Source organism: Littorina saxatilis, linkage group LG10 (genome assembly GCF_037325665.1).
Source record: "Littorina saxatilis isolate snail1 linkage group LG10, US_GU_Lsax_2.0, whole genome shotgun sequence".
In the NCBI taxonomy this organism is placed as follows: domain Eukaryota; kingdom Metazoa; phylum Mollusca; class Gastropoda; order Littorinimorpha; family Littorinidae; genus Littorina; species Littorina saxatilis.
The window spans coordinates 34,376,969-34,397,798 of record NC_090254.1 but is presented as its reverse complement, the minus strand read 5'-3'; the positions used below and the strand labels follow the sequence as shown (position 1 = coordinate 34,397,798).

General features: G+C 43.3%; 1 protein-coding gene across 11 annotated transcripts in view; it reads right to left on the bottom strand.

Annotated features, from left to right (window-relative positions):
* Window positions 1-20,830, bottom strand: part of LOC138978661 (basement membrane-specific heparan sulfate proteoglycan core protein-like) — a 307,598-nt gene that overhangs the window by 160,466 nt on the left and 126,302 nt on the right. For 8 of the 11 annotated variants that reach the window (XM_070351439.1, XM_070351441.1, XM_070351449.1 and 5 more), the window contains 5 exons: window positions 19,790-19,912; window positions 17,579-17,707; window positions 13,892-14,014; window positions 13,210-13,320; window positions 4,512-4,628 (listed from right to left, as the gene is read on the bottom strand). In XM_070351439.1, coding sequence (XP_070207540.1) covers window positions 4,512-4,628; window positions 13,210-13,320; window positions 13,892-14,014; window positions 17,579-17,707; window positions 19,790-19,912 — 603 coding nt within the window. Of the gene's footprint in view, window positions 1-926; window positions 1,035-1,537; window positions 1,836-4,511; window positions 4,629-13,209; window positions 13,321-13,891; window positions 14,015-17,578; window positions 17,708-19,789; window positions 19,913-20,830 lie in introns of those variants that run through there. The other 3 variants (XM_070351445.1, XM_070351448.1, XM_070351450.1) reach the window with 2 other exon arrangements.

Here is a 20,830-nt window from a genome sequence, read left to right as displayed (position 1 = left end):
ACGGTTGGCCTAGTGGTAAAGGCGTCCGCCCCGTGATCGGGAGGTCGTGGGTTCGAACCCCGGCCGGGTCATACCTAAGACTTTAAAATTGGCAATCTAGTGGCTGCTCCGCCTGGCGTCTGGCATTATGGGGTTAGTGCTAGGACTGGTTGGTCCGGTGTCAGAATAATGTGACTGGGTGAGACATGAAGCCTGTGCTGCGACTTCTGTCTTGTGTGTGGCGCACGTTATATTATGTCAAAGCAGCACCGCCCTGATATGGCCCTTCGTGGTCGGCTGGGCGTTAAGCAAACAAACAAACAAAAACAGGCGCTTTTCAACATAATTTCTATACAAACTGGATGTTCAATGAAAATATCGCATAAATATTGAGATTCTTTCTGCAAACAGAGATGTTTTAAGAAAGTATATAGGTACTTATAGGTACTTTTTCACAGACTACCAATACAGAAGTACCTACCAGAAATATATGATTACATGTAAAGAAGGCTGTATAATCACCAATAACTCAAAGCTTTAATAATTGTCTGTACAAATCATATTTTTCCTAATCATATCCACACACAAACATTGTACAGCGCGCTAGTGGAACCCCCTTTTAAGACCCCCCAATCTAAGGCTCCCTTCCTTTTAAGACCCTGTTTTCTCAGACTTGTTGTTCATAACCTCTGTAAATTTACCCCCATTTTAAGACCCCAGTCCTTTTTAAGACTCCCTCCTTTTTAAGACCTGATTTTTTCAGATTTTTTTAAGTCTTCTGAGGGGGGTTCCACTGTATAATAGGCAAGCAAAGATGGAGAAAAAAATCAAGCACAATAAAAGTGAAGACATCAAAAGCAAAGAAGCCACGGCGACCGTCACCAAGACCACCAGAAATAGTGCTGTAGGAATAGTGGAACATTGATAAAGAATTACGGTGAACATACGACAGTTCGCTTCGTCGGACGCATCCCGACAGTCCCTGCGTCTATCGCATCGTCGTTGCTGGGGGATACACTGACCGTCCCGGCAAGTGAACTGCTCGCTGGTGCAGCCTGCATGCACCACCCACCAAAAGTACAACGGTTACCATGGAAACCTTTCTCTTCTACTGCCTACTGCAAGCTCTAAGGATACAGACTATTCTTTTTCTATTGGCAAAAGCTCAAACACAGTATTCAGTGGATTGAATTGCATCTTTTCTGTTTCTTTTCCTGTGGAATCTTGTATGTACAGTCCTCAAGCATTCAATCAGCAGAAAGCTACAACTATTCTTTTCATTGTTATATTTGCAGTTTTTAACATTAGGATCAAACACATAACATTTTCCAGTGAGCTGATGTTATTGTTGAAACATTAAATGCTAACATACCCAAACTTTAGTTATATATGTTTAAATCTTCGGCTTTTATTTCAAGTAGTGACTGTAACTTTCATCGCAGCAGCTCTTTTGGGAGGGCATTATTAGAATGAATATAAACCGTCAACCTCCCCAGAGAGTTGTGTAAAGTTCTACTTATTTATCAACAAATGTTGAAGCCTATAATTGAACACACACCTGCACGCGCAACTTCAACGGCAAAATCTGACTGAAGCTCCCCCGGCCCTCGACAAGAGTACGTTCCAGAATCAGCCACCGTGCTGCCTCGTACGTACATCTCACTGAGGAAGAAGCCTTTCTCAGCCATAGGAAAGTCTCGAACTTCAACGTTTGTGGAGCGAGAGGGGTTGAAAGCTTGGCCGTTGATGAGCCACGAGATGGCATGTCTTCGGACATCTCCTCCGGTCAGATTGCAAATGACGCGAATCATTTCTCCTTCGTTGACCGACGCCATGCCCATTATCTTTAGCGCTGGAAGCATGCATTCAAGGCCCACACAAATTTCAAACTCATAGAAAACTATTCCGAAATGTGCAATTGCTTCAATCAACACTATACTCTCTGAAGAGTTTACAAACACTAAATGTTCCTTGTTTATTAACTCAATATAAAATAACATTGCTTGTTTTGTTTTTTTATTACCTATTTATTAGCTCCATCATATTACGTGTAGCTCCAGAATATTGCTTGCTTTTGCAGCCTTCTTGAAATTCCAAAACCTTACTAATCTGTTTTTATATTTATATCTATCATGCATGCTGCAAGAAGCTTTGAACTAGTTATACCTGATACAGTTCACTAATTGAGTGCTCTTTTTGCAAAATCTACTATGCATTAGGCCAAAAAAAAAAAAAGGTCTGTTTACGGTAACATAGGCCAAAAAAATAGGGTCGGTAGGTCGTGATTTTTTTCTCTCTTTTTTTTCTCCCCCCAAATGCCAAAAAAAAGTCTAGGGTCGCGCGAAAAAAATAGGGTCGGTCGGGTTACCGTAAACAGACTATTTTTTTTTTTTGCCTTAAAATACAGGGTGATGCAGCGATCTCTTGTGAATATCACACTTTTCCTTCTACTCTCTAATGTATCATTCACAACTATAAACTAATGTGGTTGTTACCAAGGTAAATTTAAAAAATGTCATTGTAAATTTAAAATAATACAAGTATACACACAACTTTTCATTTTCCATCAAAATCCAAGGACAAAAGAGGCAATATGAGACTTTTGAAGCAAAAATGGACAATATATGTGACACAAAAACATTATGAAGGTATGCTCAGTATGATTCCCAAGAGCCATAAACTATATGACAGACTGACGTTAATTGTGTGTGTGTGTGTGCATGTGCATGCATGCGTGTGTGTGTGTGTGCGTGTGTGCGTGTGTGTGTGTGTGTGTGTTAGTGTGTGTGCGTGTGTTAGTGTGTGTGTGTGCGAGTGAGTGAGTGTGAGTGTGTGTGTGTGTGTGTGTGTGTGTGTGTGTGTGTGTGTGTGTGTGTGTGTGTGTGTGTGTGTGTGTGTGCGCGCGAGTGAGTGAGTGTGTGTGTGTGTGTGTCTGTGTGTGTGTGTCTGTGTGTGTCTGAGTGTCTGCATTATCTGTCTGCATGTGTCTGTGTCTGTGTGTCCGTTTGTGTGTATGAGTGAAGGTATCTTTGAAAGTACAGTGGAACCTGCCCTGACGACCACGTCTTGGTTACAACCACCTGCCCTGACGACCACGTCTTGGTTACAACCACCTGCCCATTACGACCACCGCAAAGGACCCCTGATAAGGTGTTTTTTCTCTACAATTCACCTTTCTATAACAATCACTTGTCTATAACAACCACTTTTGTTTTGTTTTTTGGGTGGTCGCTATGGACAGGTTCCACTGTAGAAGGAGTAGGGGGGAAAAATCTATCAGAGAAACATTGACACAAACAGGACAGAGCCACTAGGAAACAGAATCATAACTGGGGAGAAAAAAAAAGAAAATGAAAACCTTGCTGTCAAACTTGTTATGAAAACAGGAGAGAGGCCAAATTTCCTTTCTTTTTTTCTTTCTTTTATAAATAACAAGAGATTTCTTTAACAAACAAGACTTAAGAGACATTACAAAGGCACAAAAATAGTGATCAAAGCAAAAATATCCAGCATGAAAAGACCTTAAATCACATGATTGATGTAAATGTAATGAAATGACAGCATCCTCAAACACAAACCATCCCAAAAACTCAACAACAACACCAAACAGACAGACAAAATGAACCACATGAACTGCTTTTTACTAAACAATAGCCGGTACAGCATTCAAAAGCAGAGGTAAAAACTTACAGGTACGCAATGTACCTGCAAGCATCATACTGTAGATGTTTACAGGCGCATAACAAACTGTTGGCGTCATACACAGGTATGTGCGTTACTGCACACACCAGCGAACACTTTTATACTCACCAGCTGTTTCAGTCAAAACATGTCAAGAAAAGAACAAAAACAAGAAATGAAAGAAAGGGGTAAAAACAGTAGAAAAACTAACAGAACATAAGCAAAACAAACCATGGTATAAAAGTGAGCTTACCAATATCTACATCATTTTGAAAATAGCTGGAAGGGCGGGGGTTAAATAAAAGATATGGTCTTGAACTGAAAAACTGTGTTTTAGTATGGAAAAAAGTTCACACACAGCAATATAAAAAAAAAATGTTTTAAACAAAAACCCACTGGTCTCTATTCCTCCTTATCCCTCCTCAGGAACTTCACTGGCAGGAACCAGTTTATGACAAGGACACTTCCATACACAACAAATCAATTTGTCCTTACATATCAGCAAATCGGCCTGATCTAACTAAACCCAAGCTGCAACAAAAATCCATACTAGCAAACTTAACCGATAGGCAGTTTCTAGCTTTTCACCCTCTCGAGCACACATAACAAATCATGAATATAGTGCATCTGTAATACTGTCTTGGTCAACAACATCCAAGCTGGAAAAAAAACACAGAAAAAACAAACGAAAACAAAACAAACGGAACAAACAAACACCAACAAATGTTTTTAAAAAAAAGCTGAAATACTAGCCATATTTTCTGTATCCACGAGTTTTCACACTCTCTCACAGCACACACACAATTACAGTTTCACACACGTTCATACACCCAACGGGAAACTGTACTTACGACAGTTGGCTTCGTCGGTCAGATCCCTGCAGTCTGGAACACCGTCACAACGAAGACGTCCATCCAGACAGGTTCCGTCACCGCACTCAAAGTCACCATCAGTACACCGAGGTTGGACTGTCAAATCATAGACAAGAGTCATTGTAGACCCACCCCTGAAAGCGGCGTATGGATGCCTAAATGGCAGGGTAAAAACGGTCATACACGTTAAAGTCGTCGGAGTTTCAGCCCATCAACGAAACAAACATTGTAGACACACAGCTACAGCACACGTGACTCACCCCCAACACCACTTATTCATAACTGTTGTCCTTTTCTCTAAAAGCTAGCAGTAGATTCGGGCACAGTGTTGTGATAATCTTAGTCTTTCCTAGCTTCCCATTTCACGTCCCATCCTTGGTCACAAGATAATCAAATTCTATAAAACGACCATCACTCCTACACATGTTCATTACTACAGTTACAATGACTAATTAAATTGTCTTGCTGATATTTTTAAAATCAATGTGAAACACTGATCAAGTGAAACACTGATTTCAAGTACTGACAATCAATTAATGGTTGGAATCTGAAGATGCACACAAAAAAACAGAAAAAAAAGGACATTGTTAACCATGTGGTCACAGTGTTTAATTTACAAATAGCCAAACATAATTACTGCATCATTTGACTGCATGGTTTCCATCACACAATGACTAAATAACACTGCTGAATACATGTGTTTGCTAAATGACATGTAATCGCTGGATTCTTCAACTTAGACTGACTGGTTTCTTTCCCAGGGTAATAAACTGCTATTTTTCAAGGTCACATGATTTTCTTTTTCCTGCGAATAAAAGTCCAGAAACTGACCATCATCTATATAGAGGTTACAACACGAGTGGTTTTTTATATGGCTTGTATTTCAGTCAAGACCCAGCGGATGAATATCAAGGGACTCATGAGCCTTTGGCGAGTGAGTCCCTTTGATATTCCCGCTGGGTCTTGACTGAAATACAAACCATATAAAAAATCACAAGTGTTGTAACCTGTATATCCCATGAAGATCTAAAAGACAAAGTGTGACGGAAACATCAAGCTTTAGTCGTCTGTTTAGAGGAAGCACCTCTGCACATACCTTATTCTAAAGGCACGTCTGTTGATCTATGTCAAGTCGGTGCATAATGGTGGCTTGGTTGTCCCCGTCAGTTGAAAGTCTCTTACACGGATTTGACTGAATACCTCGTGGTTACACATGCATCTCCTGAGATCTTGGACACCTTCATCATCTATTTAGCCTACTGCACCGCAGAAGAGCTAGAAATACTCGCAAAATGCATTAAACAGCTTGTCCAGAGAACACTCGTAGTCGATAATGTACCGATAAGGGCGTGTGTACCGGGCACGTTGTAACTTCACATGAGCATAGTCTGAACATAGCAGTGCTGGTCGGACGGACTGTGTTTTTAACGATTGCTAGTTTGACTTTTGTTTTAGTTGAGAGCACGAGCACACACACTCAAACACATATGGCTTGTCATGTTGATCACAAGAGAGAAATAGAACAGCGAATAGAAGGAAACATTACAGATTACGTCCCCTTAATATGACGCGATATACGACAGACGTCATGAAATCTATGACGCTACGATGATAGTCTCGGCAAGTCGAGACTAAAACTCAGCTATAACACTAAACGACTCTCGCGCAAGTTCTCAAAAGCGTGGTTACCCTTTGCACATCCGGTCTATAGGTACATGTGCATTTTGGAATGTCAAGGACGACAGAAAGTAGAGCCAGCTATGATGTATTTCGTGCACCCTTATATATCCTCTATTTTATGTGTTATAAGAGTGCAATAGTTTCCTCATAGATGTAACAAGAGAACAATGGAAATACAAGAAATATACCAAGAGTACATTTACAGAGACAAAGAAGGGAGGTTATGGGATATCCCATAACCTCCCTTCTTTGTCTCTGTAAATGTACTCTTGGTATATTTCTTGTATTTCCATTGTTCTCTTAATTGTTACATCTATGATGTAATCTGTTATTCGCTGTTCTATTTCTCTCTTGTGATGAACATGACAAGCCGTACGTGTTTGAGTGTGTGTGCTCGTGCTCTCAACTAAAACAGAAGTCAAACTAGCAATCGTTAAAAACCCAGTCAGTCCGACCAGCACTGCTATGTTCAGGCTATGTTCATGTGAAGTTACAACGTGCCCGGTACACACGCCCTTATCGGTACACCATCGACTACGATTGTTCTCTGGACAAGCTGTTTAAACTTTTATGCATTTTGCGAGTATTTCTATAGCTCTTCTACGTTGCAGTAGGCCCAATAGACGATGAAGGTGTCCATGATCTCAGGAGATGCGTGTCTTATAAACCACTAGGTATTCAGTCAAATCCGTGTAAGAGGCTTTCAACTGACAGGGACAACCAAGCCACCATTACGCACCAACTTCATAGATCAACAGACGTGCCTTCAGAATAAGGTATGTGCAGAGGTGCCTCATCTGAACACACAACTAAAGCTTGATGTTTCCGTCACACTTTGACTTTTAGATCTTCATGTGATATACAGGTTACAATACTCGTGATTTTTTTATATGGCTTGTATTTCAGTCAAGACCCAGCGGGAATATCAAAGGGACACAGTCGCCAGAGGCTCGTGAGTCCCTTGATATTCATCCGCTGGGCCTTGACTGAAATACAAACCATATAAAAAAACACTCGTGTTGTAACCTCTCTCTCTATATATATATATATCAAATCCAAAAACAAAGAGACTGCCAACGTTCCAAAATGGAAAATTTTTAAGTAAATTTTCATTTGATTAATATACTTACCCAATTCTTATGAATGCATTGACTTCAGTCCCACATGCTAGATGTCGAAAAAACCACTCAAATTACCTGCCCTTAGTAGGGTGGTAACCAAGCTAAAAGTGACGCCATAGCCGTTGCTATGGCCTGACCTTGCTCAGTTACCCACAACACCCTGCGCACCACATGAGCGCCAGCATCCGTAATAATCATTCGAGACTATTATAACACCCCAAGGATATAAGACAGCGGGGATGGATGGGAGGGTATTAACTATAAGAATTGGGTAAGTATATTAATCAAATGAAAATTTACTTAAAAATTTTCCATTAAATTACATATTCTTACTCCAATTCTTATGAATGCAGATTCCTCCTAAAGGTGGAGGGAACCTACTTATGTCCTTGTAAGGACCTGCCCTGCAGCAACTAAAGCCGGTAATGCACTGGAGCCGACTAGCCGCGTGCAGGAGATATTTGCAAAACTTCGCCTAGGCGACCAGAACGCAACACGGCAATAAAGGAAGCCCAAAGTCTGTTCCTGAGCTGTTGGCAAACTTCGCATAGGCGAGAGGAACACCACCAGCCAGAGAAGAACACCAAACTCTGGACTCCCTAACGCCTGAAAAGGAATAGAGGGAGGACTGAACTCGCCCCCCCCCCCCCCCACCCTGTTCAAAACGCACCACTCATAGGACTGTCCTATGAATGTAGCAGAGCCTCTAGAGAGAGACAAATAAAAGATGTCTCTTTCACCACAGTGTAAAGAAACAAGAACCTGAGCTAAAGCTCGTGGTTCCAAAAGACAGTAAAGTCAAAAAGGGATTTAAAAAGTCTAACCAGACAGTTAGAAAATCCGAATCTCCCGGAGAGAGAATCCTCCCGAGAGGAGGGAATCAAACACCAGAGGAGATTGACCAGGTTTCTGAAACCCCAAAACCTGGCCAAAAACCGTGAACAAACGGAACCAAAAGCCCTAAGGCTACATCCTCTGGCAAACCCCAAAAACGCATGCGCCTCACTGCCCTACAGGGCTGAGGCCCAGAGTAAGTAGAACAAAGTCCAACGCGCTAAACAAGGGGGAGCCTCTAAACCTCGTAAAACAAGGTCCTTTGATCATGCCCACAAGAGCGCCATGAACAACAGAAGAGAGGCCTATTTGTTTCAAAACAGCTGAGATAGCCGAGACGCCGGAACCTCAAAGAAGAGGCCAAGCTGCCCAAAGCCAAAAAATGAAACAGAGGTGAAAAACCACCTGGCTTGAGAGAGGGGCGCTAAGGAGTTGCACCCCCGCTCTATATCCCCAATTGGCCAAGGAGGCCAAAAAGGAGCATACACAGATAAAGTGGAGGAAATATATGCTTCATGCTCAAAGACCAGAGTCAAAACCCATGATCTAAAACACAAACAGCACGCCTCCAGACCCAAGCCCTGAGAGGACCTGTTGAGCGAGTCGGCCAGATCGCAGAGCTGGCCAGGGAGATATTCCCCTGAGAAAATGATTTAGTGTGAAAACCCAATCAGAATCCCTTATACTCTGTCTGACAGGGAGTGAGAACTTGCTCCTCCCAGCTAGTTCACATAAGAAGCAACAGAAGAATTGCCCGAATGCAACAGGACATGCCTGTAAATAGCCAAAAAGAAAGGCTGGTAGACTGAGAGCTACAAGGAGTTGCGTCTACATCACAGCCTCAAGACTGCAATTGCCAATGCAGGCCCCATCCAGACGAAAACGCATCCATAAAGCGGTCTAAGTCCGGGGGGAAACAAAGCTAGGGAAAAAACGCCCTGAGCGATCCAAAAGGATTCCAGCCACCTTCCCGCGTGGAGGAACCCACTCTGGAGGAGGACCCTCATGTCCCAGCCTGTGAGGCCGAACGCCCCAAAAAACTTGAGGAAAGACTAGAGGGCCAGCATAGCTATCGATACCGTCCGACCGAAGATCGGGTCTAAAGACCTCGCAGAGGCCTGCTCTCGTGCCAGTCTGGCAGTGAAAAGAGCTTAAAGCCTCCCTATTCTCTCTTGTGTGAAGAACAAACCTTCTAAGAGACAAAGTCGAACAGCATGCCCAGGTAAAAACCTGGGATAAGGACAGCTCGGAATTTTGCCTGGTTACTGAGAGCACCAGGCAAAAAGCCTGGTTCAACACCAAAAGAAAGTGCAGCTGACAAGCTGATTGACCTTGAAAAAGCTCAACCAGCCCCCGAGATAGTCCAGAGACCAACACCCTCCAGAAACCGAGCCCTTTCCTGTGTGCAGAAACGCAAAAGGAAAGCTCATGTGAGAGCACAGAGGAAAATCTCAGCCAAAGCTGAAAACTCTAGCCCATGCCGACCCACCTCCCGCAGAGAGGGAGGAGACACTGAACCAAAACACCCCTTTGTAACCGGGAGCGCATAAACGCGCTGCCAGCGGTCCAATAAGGAAGGGAAAGATTCCAGCTATTGAGTAGGTTTTAACAACCCCAGAAAAAGCCTGACCCTTGCTTCCTGTAACCGGCGTGAAATCAAACCCCTTGTAAAAGAAGGAGATCACACCAAGCAAAAACAGTGTGGGCCTAAAACGTCACCGAGAAACTCCTCCGCTCGGTGACGACCCTAGCCCAAGCTGCCAGCAGCCTGGCTAAAGCCTTATCCAAGGCATCCTCCCTAACCCAAAAGAGCGTTCAGGGAGGATAAGATTGCCTATAAGAAAGCACAGAAGAGAGTCTCAGCCAAAACAGAAAACTCTAAACCATGCCATCCTAGCTCCTCCAGAGAGGAGAGGGAGGAGTAACATCATGAAAACCCCACGTTCCCTGTGGTCTGTAAGCAAAGCCAGGAAACTAGCCCCTGGCAATAAAAAAAAGTCCGGATCAGACCCTGAGCCTGAAAATTCCCTGCTATCTTCTTCCGCACTAAAAGTGAGGACGAAGCAGCCTGAAACCCCGAAGGCAGCAGTTCCCTGCGTATGAAGCAGCGGGAAAGGTGTAGGCTGAAGACCACTATCCTAAGGTGCGGATCAAGCCAAAAAGTGTGGCATGTGGTAGGCAATCACCGGAGACTCAGCAAATGAAACAATTGCGAGAAAGCCTGTGAAAACCCAAAGCCATCCCGGAAGAGGAAGGAAGAGAGACACCCCCAACCTATCCGGAACAAAGTAAGCTGCAACAGCAGCCGCTTTTTGTATGGGAAGCCTACAACCAGTAGGCCGCCCTACACACTCCCCCTCCTTAAACAAGGAGTCCGAATCCTAACCAGCAGTTGTGTAAAAACACAAAAGGAGGGGAGACAGGGGAGGTCGCGCACTAAACACTCCTGCCGATAACACCGCCAAGAGTGAGAATGAAAAGCATGATCAGTCTCTGACTGCCAACCCAAACCGCCCACCTGAACAAGAGGTGGGGGGAAGAGGGGTTGGTAACTGGCACAGCTCCCTGCCGAGAAGGAGAGAGAGTGGGGAAACAAGACAAAGACGGGCCCGGCGCATCTTACCCCACCCGCTGTGCGAGAGAAGCATCCCAGTGCTAAGAACCAGACTACCTGGTTTGAACCACAACTCACCCCAACCACAACTCACCTGAGCCGTAACCCCTAGAGGGGGGAAAGACTGAAATAGAGAAACGGCCGTAAACGGCCGATCCTCACTCGTCCACCTGCCGAAGTCAAGTAGCCCTATCACTCACCCACCCCTAGGAGGGGGGGGGGTGACCTATGCTGGCCAAGGACAATGACCACTGGCCAGGCGATACTGTAGCCAAGTCCCCGCAAACCATTGTGAATACAAAGAATGGGAGACTGGAGAGAAAGAGTATGTTCTGTCTCCGCCTGCCAGAGCAACCGCTCACAGGTAGACAGCCGGCACAGCCCGTGCAGAGAACAAAACGGAGCAAAGCTCATTGTTCCTCGACCACTGTGCGAGACACCCTGCCGAGAACAAAAGAGAGTCAAGCTCATTGTTCCCCGACCGCTACCCGCGACAAGCGCGGGCAGCTAACACAGCCACCTGCCCCAAATGGAGCAGAGAAGGAGTATGTAACATAGCCTGGAAAGCCGTACATAGCACTGTGTAGAAAGGCCTGAGCCACGCCATGCCCCAGAAGGGGAGGGGGGTGGCTCGTCCCAGCAGTAAGAGCGACGGAGAGAGACGAACCGAAAAACGGCCGACCCCCATCCGTCCACCTGCCGTAGTCCTATAGCCCACCGCCCACCCACCCCGATAGGGGAGGAGAACGATTGTCGGGCCAGGACAATAGAGGCACAGACTGTGAAGACAGTCCAACAGCGCCCACCCAGTCCAACCCAGAGGGAGGGAAAGGGTGGAACGCTGCTCCAGCTCCCACCCGATCCTGCCCGGTGGGCGGGAAAGAGTGAGTCACTGATACCACCCCCACCCGAACGCGCCCGGAGGGCGGGAAAGGGTGGGAAGCTAACCCAGCCCCCTGCCCAAAGAGGCTGAGTGGGAACAAGCCCAGGCCGTGACTTACCGTGCCCCCCCCACTCCCCCTTCCTCACGGTAAGGGGGCTGCATGACCGACCCAGCTGTGCTGAAAGCAAGCCGAGCGGCCAAAGCAGGCGGGGAGCAGGCCCCCTCTCCCAACGGAGAGAGTGCTCGCGAACAACCCAGTCTACCAGTGGCAGAAAGGACTGAACCGAACTGGCCATTTGCACCAGACGACGGTGCGAAGCAGGAGCGCCCCCCCTATCCCCCCCATTGGCGGGGGGCTGCGTAACACACTGTGAAGTACCGGAGGTAATCAGAGTGGTTAGACGCAGGCAGGGAGCAGGCCCCCCCTCCTAAAAGGAGGGGGTGCTCGTGAACAGCCCAGAGCCACCAGAGGCAAAAAACAGGCTGAACCGAACAGGCCATTTGCACTAGACCACAGTGCGAAGCTGACGAACGAGAGGGCGGGAACCGCCGATCGCGCCTGAAACAGCTGAGAATAAAGACACAAAACATCGTTAAGTCCCCCCCAAAAGGAGGACATTGACTGATTCCTCTTACGCAGAGAAAGGGGAAAGAATAGCCATACGGCCACCCCCCCCCCCCCCATCAGTCGCACCGACGACGATCCAACAATAAGTCTATAAGGAGCCTAAAGGCTGATTAACCCCAACAGGGGAAGCGAGCTGTGAAAGAACTGAACCCGCCCTCGGAGGGATAGGAACATCAAAAGAAGTGCTGTTTGATGGATCTACGACCCGCATAATAGGCAAATCAAAGTTCTTTGGCTACTCTTAGGTTTAGCTTTCTTAACCGGGCTAAGAGCCTTGTCACCTTCCAGTCTCGCGCCAAGTTTAGCTTTGTTGTCGGCCATTTTAAGACCGGCGAAAAACAGTCACCCAGAACGAAAAACTTCTGCGTGCCTGCTCAACACAAAGCTATCAAACAAAGAAAAAGGAAAGATCTCACCAAAAGGTAGATGGACAGGTAGACCCACAAACACCATCTAGTCTCACGGACGAGCCGGCAAGCGAAGGCCAAAAGTGAGTGACAAAAATCGACACGTCCACCGTGTATTGTCGAAAGTCGAGAATGATTATTACGGATGCTGGCGCTCACGTGGTGCGCAGGGTGTTGTGGGTAACTGAGCAAGGTCAGGCCATAGCAACGGCTATGGCGTCGCTTTTAGCTTGGTTACCACCCTACTAAGGGCAGGTAATTTGAGTGGTTTTTTCGACATCTAGCATGTGGGACTGAAGTCAATGCATTCATAAGAATTGGAGTAAGAATATGTAATTTAATTCAGAATCAAAAAACAAGAAAGGTAGGTTGTTGAAACGTTTATTATTGACAAAACAATACATTTTGTGAATGTATTGTTTTGTCAATAACAAACGTTCCAACAACCTACCTTTCTTGTTTTTTGATTCTATATATATATATATATCAGTCAAAACTCGAGGGCCTCACCTGGGCAGTTTTGCTCGTCAGAGTCGTCAGGGCAGTTGCGGACACGATCACAGCGCTGTACTTGTGGAATGCATTGTCCTGATCTACAGGTGAACTCGTCGCTACGGCAAGCTGATGAGAGAAAAAAGACGAGGATTATATAAACCCACAAAACAGGGTACAGTGGAACCCCCCTTTTAAGACCTCCAAAAATCTAAGAAAAACGGGTCTTAAAAAGGAGGGAGTCTTAAAAGGGGGGTACGTTTACAGAGGTCATGAACAGAAATTCTGAGAAAACAGGGTCTTAAAAGGGAGGGTGTCTTAAAATGGGCATTCCACTGTACTGACATTTGTCTCTGGAATAAGAGGAAAGAACAAAGAAAGAAAAACAAAGACAGACACACACACAAATGTGAATACATATGTACACATTATCTTGAAGGAGCTAGCTTGGAACAAAAAGGTTTGACACATACTCTGGATTTTACTGGCTAACGCACACCTTTTTTGTAAACATTTCTATGAAGGAGCTTGCAAAAAAAAGGTTTGACACATATTCTGGATTTAAATACATCATCATCATCATCATCATCATCATTATCATCATCAGCCTCATCATCACCATCATCATCAGCAGCAATAGCAGCAGCATCCTCCCCTTTATCATCATCATCATCATCATCATCATCATCTTCAAACTTACGACAGCTCCTTTCATCCGAGCCGTCTCCGCAGTCGTTGATGCCATCGCAGCGTCCAACGGGATTCACGCACTGCCCGTCGTCACAACGGAACAAACCCTCATTGCATATTTCTGGGAAGGGATCTAAATCAAACCAAACAATCTTGACAGAAACCACACACACTGTGACATTCTCCAAATCTATCACAAACCATTGCCTGTTCCTGGGATAAAGAAAGTTAATTTTGTTGTTTGTTGTTAGAAAAACCACACCTGTTATTGAAAGCTGCTGGTATTACCTGGTAAAATCGAGTGTTAAAATTAGAAATACACAAGTACCACACTTAAATCATTTAAGTTAGGTTTGATATGTAAAACGTTGTTTCACAAAACACCTGTATTAGATTTAAGTCATTAGGCGATGAAATGAAACAAGCTTAATAAAAGTGAGTTCTGGTTATACTAAAATGTTTTGTTAGTGTTTAATAAAGTTAAATCAATGAAACATAACACAACCGTTATCAAAATCACTACAATGTTTCTAAAAAAGCAACGTAAAGCACTCTAAAACTTAAATCACTGGTTAGCTCAGTCTTTCACAACTTATTACAACTGATTCAACAAAGAATAACTTTTAAAACAAGTAAAATCATGATATGTGTCATAATCTTTAACCAAAATCAACTGGAACACAAGGGAAATGAAAACACAAACACTACAACAACTATAGCTCTCTCTGAAAACACTGAAACAACAGGACAAAGGTAAGGGGAAACTACTTATATGTGACCCTCCACCACGGAATGAGTCGCATGTCACCTTTGCATGATTTTCATATTTTTACATTTTCCTAATGCTCTATCCAGTGGTGAAACCCGTTTTAGAAAAGAGCAAAAACTGTTTGAGTTATAAGCCTGTGACTAAGGTGACCCTCACACTGTTACCAGACACTCCCCGGACTTATATTAAGCCTAGCGCAAAACCGCGCAAGGTGACATGCGACTCATTTCGTGGTGGAGGGTCACCTATGTGTATACTATTACACACGGATACACTTTCAAACTCTGAGCAAAATAAAAAATTAAAAAATACACAATAAATCGATAATGATAAAAAAAAAATCACAAAAAAGTAAATAAATATAAAAAAGCAAGTACTATGATGAAAATCTTTTTTTTTTAAAGAAAGAAAAACCGGGGGAAAACCATGCACACACAGATGTAAACTTGTCAGTAATGTTTCTGTAATGTTATTCTCAATGTCCTGATGTTCTCTATAAATGAAAGAAGTGTTGTAGATACAAAATTACAAGAACCAACTGCTGGGAAATCCTCACAAAGGGTCAAATCTAACCATGAACTTTTTTAATACACCAGCCAGTGACAAACATAAACTAAAACAGCCTTCATGAAAATGGTGAAATTCTCAGCGCATATCAGCACAGCCACATGTGGCATGACCGCTAATACACTGCGAGAATACTCTTTGTTACTAAGCACTTTTGCAGTGTCTAGCAGATCATCACCCCACCCCTCCCTAACCAGCAAAGCATAAAGCTGAAATAAATGTCTCATATACACGTTTGTCATGTAAATGAATAATTCTAGAAAACCTGACACAAGTCAAGGCTGTACACATATACACAGCTTTCAAACAGTCTGTGGAGCATCTTCTGGTAAAGGACATTGAAGTCATCAGGCATGAGACCAGCAAATGTTCAAAAAGTAGGAAACTAAGCCGGGGTCCAGGGGCAACGCCCCGGTGGGGGGTTCAGGGAGGCGAAGCCCCCCTGACGGAAAATGATTTTTAGAATTATAAAGGCCATTTTGGGGCCTCTCCTGATAGCAAAAAAATAGATCATGCCTTTTTAAAAAGCTATAAAAACCACAAGAATAATATGTTTTAGCATTTTAAACAAAACATTTTGCTTCACATCCACAGGTGCCTGTAATCACATGATAATGACAATGTAGAAAACAAGAGGCGAAGCCTTCAAGGCTCACGTAAGAAATCGACAAACAGTAACACAAACTCAATCACTCCGTCACACATACACAGTAAGCATAGGTGACACTGTGCAAGAAAGCGAGACACTATAGATCTAGATCTGTCTGTCTGCATGTAGCCTGTAACTTACAGGGACACGACTGCCAACTAGTCTCGGCTCGCTCAAAATGACAATGACCGAGACTTTCAGTAATTCCTTCGCGTGACGTCTAACCCTCTTACGCCATAATGTGACGTCTTCAAATCACCCCCCCCCAAAAAAAAAGGTTCTAATCTATAAATCGGTTGTTTTGCCTTGAGTTGAGGTGTTAATTTTCCTTATTCAGGCCTACCAGCAACTGCGGGTCATCGGCTCAGCGCAGACAGGATGGAGGGAAAGAGAGAGAGAGAGAGAGAGAGAGAGAGAGAGAGAGAGAGAGAGAGACGTGCTTCCAAGAGCCCTCTGTGCTTCTTGCTTTCAATGTGACGAACCAACACCTTTTTTCCACCAAGTCCTTATTTCACCACGCAGTGGCCGTTGTCGCACCACGTGCACACGGCCTGACCGGGAATGGATATTTTGGCGATACTGTCGCCAATGAGCTGGCGCCTTTCTTTCTTGTTGATAGTGACAGTCACTTCTTCTGACAGCCAGTTGGCTTTCCACTTGTTTTTCACACTTTGGTCGTCGATCGTAAGAGCTTCCACAGCCGACAAAACAATATGGAATCCAGACGCCATGATGCTACGGTGTTTGGAGATCGGGAGCCAATCAAAACAACCATCGGTGAATAATTAAGCCTCGGCAATAATCGTCGGAGATCAACAGCCAATCAAACGCGACCCATGATACTGCTATGGGTTCACGCGAGTGCTGGGGTGCGAATGCACTGACTTCAGTCGCAGACAGCTTCAGCTGAACGGTTCATACCACCACCTATGGGTTCACGCGAGTGCTGGGGTGCGAATGCACTGACTTCAGACGCAGACAGCTTCAGCTGAACGGTTCATACCAACTCCCCCCCCCCTTTTTTTCTCAACGAATTTGCATCAATCTCAAGAATGGTCTGTGAGCTAAGGAAAATATCGGAATTCCGATAAAAATCAGACCAGTCCCATGTCTGAGTCATAAACAACAGTACACTGCAAACAGGCTAGAAAACTGCTGAGGACACATTTTCTCAAGCCTAAATATTTTGTTCAAGAAGAGGTACAGTCACTTTCCTCGGAATATCACAGATATAGGACAAGTTCTCCAACCTTTGAATTTTTTTTATTTCACTTCTGTCATTTTTAGCAGTAATACTAGTTTGAACTAGATGACATCAGATGACTCTTGTGTACTGCTAATTATTCTGTCAGTGTCATGATTTATTTTAGTTCCAAATTCATTCACCTTCTTCTTCTCTGCAGTATCTATATATGATCCTCTCTTCTAGTATTCATCCTCTTCCACTATAAATGATCCTCTCTTCAACCTCACAAATCCTATCCACAAAAAGCACGACTTCCTTGACACATAAATCTCAGACAAGACAAACCGTTACGGTCGGACATGCAGCAAACACCAAACAACACACAAACAGTGCTTCAACAGCTGCAGCGCTTCCTGTGGACAAAAAAGACGCAAGAACACAACACTGGGAAGCTTTGAAGAAGAGCCCATACGCAACACACAAATGGAAAATGTAAGCTTTGCGCCAAGCAGGCTTTAACCCTCACAGTCCTCGCATCCCCATTCATCGGACCCGTCGATACAGTCGACAAAACCGTCGCACTGCAGATCTGCCTGGATGCAACTCCCATCCTCACACTGGTACTCTGAGGACGCACAGAGCCCCGAAAACGGAACTGCAAGATAGGAGTTAGTAGAGAGTGAAGCATGCTAGCGGTGAACCCTGCGATATATGTGTACCTGCGACCGTGTGAGGCAACAGTGGATGATTTCTGAAGTTAGTCGTGATTCAGAAAGTGAGGATTTGATAAGGCCAAACAAAAATGTTGTTGGTTTAGGGTAACCCGACCGACCCTATTTTTTCCCGCCGACCCTAAAACTTTTTTTTTCATTTCTCAAAACAATCAAAACTCTGGCACATTTTGCGAACCATACTGAGACTAAAAATAAAAAATTAAAAAATAAAAAAAGCCGACCGACCCAACATATATTTTTGTTTGGCCTGAATGTATGATTTTGTGGTTGGTTAGAAGTAAACATATGTGTTAACAGTTAATGTTTATTTCCCTTGAAATGTACCTGTGTGTTATCTACAAATGAAGTAGTTAATATTCTTATCACTCAAAACGCACCTATGTTATCTACAAATCACTGAAGCTGAAACAATTAACACACCTACAACTGAAATATCAGAACAAGGTACATGTATCTATCTCTTACAGTTTCTTCATTTTACCTGTTCTTCAAAACAAAACAAAATTGTAATTAAAACGCACTTGCTGAAAGCTTTAAATAAAATAACTGTCATGCAGTTTGTTTTTCAGAATTGCATCTACCTCCCCTACCTGCAAAGCAACAAAGTTGTTCTGAAGCAAAACACAGTCACCTATCTAAATAATACAAACTGCAAGCCCTGGCATCTTAAGTCACACACCTGGCAATATCTGACACACATTTTCCAAAGTACAACACCCTACAGTCAAGTTCTACTGTAACTCGTTTTATACATTAATAGCAAAACAATATCCCTTCATCCCTTCCCTTCAAATAATTTCTGTAATCATCAAGTATAAGATGTCATTTCTATAATTCTATACACTGAACTATATCAGCTTGAAAGGAACTAATCTTTCTTTCTTTCTTTATTTGGTGTTTAACGTCGTTTTCAACCACGAAGGTTATATCGCGACGGGGAAAGGGGGGAGATGGGATAGAGCCACTTGTCAATTGTTTCTTGTTCACAAAAGCACTAATCAAAAATTTGCTCCAGGGGCTTGCAACGTAGTACAATATATTACCTTACTGGGAGAATGCAAGTTTCCAGTACAAAGGACTTAACATTTCTTACATACTGCTTGACTAAAATCTTTACAAAAATTGACTATATTCTATACAAGAAACACTTAACAAGGGTAAAAGGAGAAACAGAATCCATTAGTCGCCTCTTATGACATGCTGGGGAGCATCGGGTAAATTCTTCCCCCTAACCCGCGGGGGGTAAGGAACTAATCAAACTGGTGAAATTATTAATAGTAAACTGTGCAATCGCAATCGAATGTACCAGCTAATAGTAATAGATAGAAAATGTGGACACTCGAATATATTGATGATTCCACCGACAATTAATCATGAAGCAGCTCAAAAAAAGTCCATGAAAAAGAGAAAAAAGTGTAATTTGTAATGCATTGTGGCTGCCGAAATATTGAGCTTTATATAGCTCCAATGAGTGCTTGCAAGTGCAAAGCAGAGACTAAATTCATAGCTGACAATTCAAGTCCAATTTCTGTCACATCTGCTTCAACCAGAATGGAAAGAACCAGTAAGGGTGAATGAACGGTGCGCTGAAGGCAGAATATCAAAGCAGTGTAAACTTAAGAGTGTGCTGTTTAAAGCCATTGATGGTAAGCAGAGTGCGAGTCAGAAACCGACTCATCTTAACGTTTAACCAAAAATAGAACTTGATTTCCTCAAAGTGTTAAAATCTACCAAAAGAGACTTAATGATCAACTTAGTGAGCAAAGTTTGAAAATCACTGCATCATTAACAATTGAACACATCACTGTCTACAATTAGGCTAGGTCCAAATCAAAAGACTTGACAACAATAAATGTTCAAAAGACCGACAAATATAAATGTGCAACAAGTCATTCACAGCGCTCTTACTATGTTAGCAACTAGTGTCTCACAAAATGTTGCTTATCTAGGCTTCTGTGCTGTGTTTTGCAATTAAACAATTAAATGCTTTTCTAATGACTTACCACAACGTTCGGGGTCCTCATCAGAGAAGTCTGGGCAGTCGGGCGTTGAGTCACACTCTTTGTTGGCAAGAATGCAAGAGCCATCGTTGCAGCGGAATTGGTTGGGGCGGCACTGGCGGGCAGCTGTTCAGCCATGCATGATGAGAGAAAAGACACAGAGAGAGATAATATGTGAGGATTTGAGAAAAAGATCAATACAAATTGAATTTGCTGTGTCTTGTCTTTTTTGTGATATGTCAGTAACTAATATCAATTATGAATCCTGGGGCAAAAAAAAAGAGTCTTTACAAAAAAACTTAGTTGAAAATCTAAGCCTTGTGAAACAAACTAGTAATGCAGAAAATTCAAAAACAAAACAAAAACACACCCCCAAAAAACACAATAAAATTAATAATCAGTACAAAAAAAGACCTAATTTCATTCATATAGGGATAAGGATAAGATATCTATTCTCTGAGTCCAAGGAAAAAAAAAAGGATTTTGATGACAGACTTAGAACACAAGAAGTTACATAAAAAGCACTGGCAAAACAAAGCCGCTTGTAGTACAAAAACACTCTGACCAGCGGAAGCGCAGGAACCAAAGACAGCAGCGCGGCCGAAGACAAAATATGAACAACTGAGTTTCCCAGACTCAGCAGACATAAATCAACATACTGACTCAAAACAATGATTTTATTGAGACGGGTCACATTTTCAACCAGCAAATCAAGACTGGTGAGAGTTCACACACACAAAAACTGATATACTGTGCTGACCAAGTCAAGAACAAAGACAGTTTGCATACACATCTGATGCAAACCAACAAGTCTGCTGAATGACTGAAGTACAACTGCCCAGGTGCCAAATTCAACGCTACAAAACTTGAAGCTGAAGAAGAGCTTCGAAGACAAAACAGAAGCTTCAAAAAGCTGCACTGACAATGTGAGCTTTGAAGACAATACAGAAGCTTCAAAAAGCTGCACTGACAATGTGAGCTTTGAAGACAATACAGAAGCTTCAAAAAGCTGCACTGACAATGTGAGCTTCGAAGACAAAACAG